Below are 6,010 nucleotides of genomic sequence, written 5' to 3' on the forward strand. Positions count from 1 at the left end.
GGTTCAAACGCAGCAGCAGTGAACACGAAACCAAGCAAGCTTTTACTCTAACGCGAATCGATTACATTACAATCATACTTAACGTATTAATTAATATCAATACTTAACCATTTGGGCCGGCAAAATCCACCCCGTGGTCCCCCCACATATGGACAAGCACCACGTCTTATGGCTTATCCGGTTCTGTGCTTGCGTAGCAGATACTATCCCCTTTACACGCTGACGTGGCTGCATTCTTTGCTTTTCCCATTCCCCTAACCGGCATTTTTTCATTAGTGTGGCATTTTCCTTAGCGCTTAATCTTCACTAGAATTTTCTTCGTTTCGGAATCCAACAACTCGCCTTTCTTGTGTAATCTCCCAACGTCCTTTTGAGATGATTCGGCCTCAGCCTTTATCCTTTCCCAAGCTCGATTCCATGCATTTTTTGTTTCTGAAAACCAACAAGATTTATTGGTTTCAATGGTTGAAAATCGGTTGAGATTCTACTTGGCCTTTGTTTTTTTTTTTGAAAAAATTAAAAAAAAAGTCCACCTCATGCATGTTGGTTTTTGAAAACCCACGAGTTAAGCGTTTTCGCATGATAATTCAGAAGACTGGACATTTTCTTATCTGTATCATGTATAAGGCTTATTGGGACTATTTGTGACATAGATCTCGGCTCGGGTACTGGGTGATTCGAATTCTATAAGAAGAGAGAGAGAGAGAGAGAGAGAGAGAGAGAGAGAGATCATCTGGGCTGGAGTGCTCTGTGGTGTCGTCACGAGTGGTGTATTTGTGGAAGGAGAAGCCACACCCTTGAATGTCAGGGTGACAAGCCACATCCTTGAATGTCAAGGCGACGTTAAAGTAAAAAGAAGGGGGGGGGCGCGCGACCCTACATTTTTCAATCCAAATTACCCCCCCCCCCCCAAAAAAAAAAAAGAAAAGAAAAGAAAAAGAAGAAGAAAGAAGAAAGGGGTCAAAAAGAAGAAAAGAAGAACCTTCTTGACAAAAAATGCTGGAAAAAAAAAAAACAATTTTTTTGAAAAAAGAAAGAGAAAAAAAGGAAAAAAAGGAAAAAATTTGCGATGTTTCCTAAGTCCCTTCTTTTCGAAGTCGACCAAAGTTTTCTTATTTTTGAAGGTGACTTCATCATCTCTTTCATTCATCTTCTTCTTCTTCTTCGTTTTCATCAATCTTCATTTTCTAGCTTCATCCTGCATCTCCGTCGCCATAGCCACCCTTTCATCAAGCTTCTCCCTTGCCATAGCCACCCTTTCATCAAGCTTCTCCCCCCTCCCCCCTCCCTCTCCATCCCACCTTTCTTCATCTCACACCTTCCTCTTTTTCCCGTTTTTTCCTCACCATGAACGACCACCTCTCTCTCTCTGTCCACCGCCTCGTTACCTCCTCCTCCTCCGCTTCCCACAATTCCATCGACATCCCCAGTAGCTTTCTCCCTCCCCCCCCCCCTCCTCCTCCTTTCAAGGACCTTGCTGCCTCTGCTCCTATTCCGGATGGAATTGCTAAGGAGGACCTCGGCCAGACCTTCCCCACCGGCAAAGATGCGCTTCCTGCCGCCACCGTCTGCAGCATCGACCCCCAACGTCCCTTGGCGGAGTGCCGAATTTGCCAAGACGAAGACGAAATTGGAAACCTCGAGTCTCCTTGCTCCTGCTGCGGGAGCTTGAAGGTGATTTTCTCGTGCCTGCAAACGTTGTTGTATGTGGTAGTGCACGCGAGAAAAAATAGCAACCGCGCTTGGCCGTCTCTACAATCTAACGAGATTCTTCCCCTTGTTTCTGCAGTTTGCCCACCGCAAATGCGTGCAACACTGGTGCAATGAGAAAGGGGATACGCTTTGTGAAATATGCCGTCAAGTAATTCCTCTTCCTCGTTACTCCCGATGTATTTGCGATACGTCCTCTGTCGCTTCTCCAAAATTGTAAGCCTATAGCGCGTACGAAATTTTGTTTGCATCCTGTCTGTGTGCTCCTTTCCTTGCGAACTCAGGTGGATACGCTTTGATAATTTTGCCATACGTTTCAAATTTCAAATGTCCCCACAAAGAATCCTGAATTAATCTTAACCAAATTTGCGCCCAGCCTCCCTTCTTCTCCTTCCCCGTGCCTCCTCTCTCTCTCAAACGAAAGAGACTTAACCCGTTTCACACTTCCTAAGAGCAATATGGCTTGTGTAGTTACAGAAGCGGAAATTCTACGCAACAACACTAACCAAGGATTCGATAATCCAATCTTCCTTGAAATTTTTACTCAAGACCTGCTGGAAAAGCCTTTCGAAATGTTTATTTTATTGTTCTATTATGAAGGTCATTATCCCTCTTTCTGGTTGCGTATCCTTAATTGTTGAATTTTATTTTGCCGCAGCCCTTTCAGAGTGGTTACACCGCGCCTGCTCAGCCAGTCCGCTCTGACAGAATCCCAATTAATATCGGGTAAAATTTCCAACCTTTCTATAAAATACAGAGGTCTGAACCAATTGTTTGTATCAGAGTAGCTCGTGGTCCTTCGTCTGGGTTTCAAACGTGCTCTATCTCTTTCTGTTCAAACCAGAGCTCTTTCTGTCTAATGTTAACTTTGTTCAAAACATATGCGAAGTCTAGAGTAATTATATATTTGAATGGCTGAATGATCCTTTTGTTTTGGATGGCAGTCCGAATTGGGAGATTGCAGGTGGCCAAGAGATAGATCTTCAAGAGTCTCGGCTTTTTGCTGTGGCTGCTGAGCGTCACTTTCTGGAATCAGACTATGATGAATATGCAGGAGCCAATGCAAACAGTGCGGCCTGCTTCCGATCAGCAGCCTTAGTTGTAATTTTCTTACATTGCTTGAATGTGAATTCTTTATGTGCTTTCATTGCTACTTTAACCTGCGTCTAGTCTAGTTCTAGATTAATCACATTCCAGATTAACTGTTTTTCTCTTCATGATGGAAAACTCCGAACTAAAATCAACTTCTTTTTGTAAGGGATAACATCTCATCTAAATCTCATTGGGTGTGGCGGCGTGAGTTGAGTTGGGGAGGGTAATGCCTCGTGTGATCTGCCAGTTTCACGGCTCAATTGTTGAAAATTACATGCACCGGGTGTGATAATTTGAGTTGACATGGGGGAGTAGGTTTTGCAGGCATGGCTTAATAAGTTGTGCTCATTTGTTGCTGAAAGTTCCCGGGGGTGGGGGTGGGAGTGGGAGGCGTGTTTTAGCATAAGGTCCAAATGTAGTGAGGGTATTAGGATTTACTTAGCGAACGTTTTTAAATCTTGAGTTGAGAAGCCACACACAATATATTTGTGGGATGTGGCAGTTGTATAGTTGAAGGTTTACACAATATTTGGGGGGAGTGATGGTTGATTGTGACAAGTAGTCAAAGAGAGTTGTCTTTGTGCTGCACGGGGATTGAAGCTGCTCACATAATATTTGTGGGATGTGGCAGTTGTTTGGTTGAAGGTGTAGGGGGAATCGATGGTTGATTGGGACAAGTAGTCAAAGAGAGCTCTTTGTGCTGACATGGGGGAGGAGGATTTGCAGGCATGGCTTAATAAAGTTGTGCTTGTTTGTTGCTGAAAGTTCCGGAAGGGGGGGGGGGGTGTAGCATAAGGTCCAAATGTAGTGAGGGTATTAGGATCTACTTGCCGAACATTTTTAAGTCTTGAGTTGAGAAGCTGCACACACAATATTTGTGGGATATGGCAGTTGTTTGGTTGAACACAATATTTGGGGGAAGTGATGGTTGATTGGGACAAGTAGTCTTAAGAGAGTTGTCTTTGTGCTGCACGGGGGTTGAACGTGCTACCATTGTCAACACAATATTTGGGGGAAGTGATGGTTGATTGGGACAAGTAGTCTTTGTGCTGCACGGGGATTGAATGTGCTACCATTGTAATCCTTTGTAATGAATGCAAGTTGTACTACAGTTGGTGCACATGACTAAATTAGTATGTTAGTTTGATTGAGAAGTGGGCATTTGCTTGCTTCCTGCTTTCGTGCATTACAATCTTTCCTTAGTTTGGGCACCTATCAATTTATCCCTTTTTTTTTTGTGTGCTAAATGAAGTTGATGGCGTTGCTTCTTCTCCGCCATATTCTGTCAATGACTGCATCTGGAACAGATGAGGATGCATCAACATTTTTTACGGTAACCAGAGGGTTTTTGCACAATCTGTTATCGTGAATGACATCTTGACTTAGTCTGCTAACTCAGACGGATGCCCTAAACATAATTTTTCTCTTGTAACAGCTTTTTGTTTTGAGGGCTGCGGGCTTCTTATTGCCTTGTTATATCATGGTTCGCGCAATGAATGTTCTACAACGCCGGCGTCAGCGCCAGGTTCTACTCTTTTTCTTTGAAGATGCTTGCATTTCTGATTTTTGCTTTCATGAAGGTAAGGGACATGGTTGGAATTCCAAGAGTTAAAATTGCCAGCTGCAATGCAGGAAGCGGCAATGGCAGCAGCAGAAGTTGCATACCTCCTGCAAACAGGACAAGCTCGGGGAGTTCGAATCGCTGTCTCTCCTGGATTATCAGCTTGAAAATTTTCCTCGCTGTTCATCTCGTTCCACTTTACCCATCATGAGTTGGCACAACCAATGCTGAATCGAGCTTCCTCAAAGTGCTCTTTTATCTTTCAGTAATTTTGATGGCCTTATTTGACATAGGCGGAAGCCATCCGTGGTTTGAGATACAGAAGCTTATTGTGAAAAGTCAACAGGGATGCAAAATTTCAATGAAATCAAAATCCTCTCCTTTATACAGCTGAGGAGGGAGAGTACAATAAGGTCTCTCTGTGTGTGTGCATGTCAGCCCTTACTTGGGGAGGAGAGATGAGAATATAGCTAGCTACTGTAAAGTCTCGTCCGAAATATGTTTACCAGGGCTGTTCAGAAGCAGCAGCTTGTGAAATTGATGTTCAAGTTGATGAAATGGGTTAGTTACAACCTGCTGCAGCTGTAAAATACCCTGCTGTAAATGTGGAAAGCTGCAATGTCATTTGTAATAAACATCTGTGGAACTTCCATGTGATGATGGATCTCCACCCTTATTTGAAGTAGCAAGGATCAATTTTGTAGTCTAATTTGAGTTTGAGTTTACTTGCAGCATGTGAACAAGGTGGCAAAGCCGCTATACCCTGTTAGGGGAGAACATAAAGTAAAAAATGAAACGAAATCTTTTGCAGAAGATATGGATGAAATGGAAGGAAAGTAGAGTGGAGGGAGGGGAGAACAGGGAATGAATGGAGAGGGAGGGAGAATCCCATTATTAAGGAGGGAGGAACTGGAGTAAATGTGAAAAATGGGGCAGTGGAACCCCTTGCTATATGTTCTATAGACCCATGCAGGCACTTACTATTGACTCGGAAATTGTAGCATGTTTCCAAACACACTTAACAGGGATAATAAAAAGTGGGCTGACCTAAGATGTGCACTTGTGAAATTTGAGCAGCTGTCTTTGGAATGTCATTTGCAGTATGCTTGTGGTTTCATACATTTGTTAGCACTGCCTTCCAGGCAGCGCTCTAGTAACACTTTTCTTGAAAAAGTGTCCCACCATTTCTCACCACGTGGCCCCTTCTATTTTGGTTCTTTCTCTCTCACTCACACACTCACTCACGCACATGTTCTTTTTTTAAGAATCTCTCTCTCTCTCTCTCTCTCTCTCTCTCTCTCTCTCTCACGGAGTTTGCAAATCATTCAAACTTTCCTATACACGGGCTTCCATCACAGGTGTTGCAAATTAATCATTCATTCATCTTGACAATTGTTTTCCTTTGACACAACCAATTGAAGGCATTGCTCACTCACTTATTTGCATCGGATCATGGCAAATACTTGTTTGTATTGGAGATTGTTTGTTGGTTTAGCGGACCCTTGAAATTTTCCAATTCAAGGGCTATCTTTGGCAGGCAGCTTGTGTCATCTACCATCCTCACCACCTCCATCCATACCAAGGCTACTTGGAGGTCACCTTCTGTTGCCTCCATCACCAACTTGAACGGGAAATGCCCCCTTGGAT

At 43.4% G+C, this 6,010-nt stretch overlaps 1 protein-coding gene across 1 annotated transcript; it reads left to right on the top strand.

The window, feature by feature from the left end:
* The first annotated feature begins 1,134 nt into the window (after nucleotides 1-1,134).
* LOC147892078 (uncharacterized) lies at nucleotides 1,135-5,350 on the top strand. The gene is made up of 7 exons (XM_087388108.1): nucleotides 1,135-1,674; nucleotides 1,790-1,861; nucleotides 2,369-2,436; nucleotides 2,655-2,811; nucleotides 4,055-4,135; nucleotides 4,238-4,327; nucleotides 4,435-5,350. Exons 1-7 carry the CDS (start codon nucleotides 1,348-1,350, stop codon nucleotides 4,528-4,530), a joined length of 891 nt encoding a protein of 296 aa, XP_087244234.1. The 5' UTR covers nucleotides 1,135-1,347; the 3' UTR covers nucleotides 4,531-5,350.
* Nucleotides 5,351-6,010: the final 660 nt, after the last annotated feature.

The sequence above is a fragment of the Dipteris shenzhenensis genome, chromosome 17, assembly GCF_047967505.1.
Source record: "Dipteris shenzhenensis isolate YYH24624 ecotype China chromosome 17, Dip_SZ_1.0, whole genome shotgun sequence".
Taxonomy (NCBI): domain Eukaryota; kingdom Viridiplantae; phylum Streptophyta; class Polypodiopsida; order Gleicheniales; family Dipteridaceae; genus Dipteris; species Dipteris shenzhenensis.

Excerpts from the sequence above, each read along its gene's own strand:
- LOC147892078 (XM_087388108.1), top strand. The coding sequence starts at position 1,348 with ATGAACGACCACCTCTCTCTCTCTGTCCACCGCCTCGTTACCTCCTCC. Across the intron at positions 4,136-4,237 it reads ATGCATCAACATTTTTTACG|CTTTTTGTTTTGAGGGCTGC; the intron begins GTAACCAGAGGG and ends CTCTTGTAACAG. Across the intron at positions 4,328-4,434 it reads AACGCCGGCGTCAGCGCCAG|GAAGCGGCAATGGCAGCAGC; the intron begins GTTCTACTCTTT and ends GCTGCAATGCAG.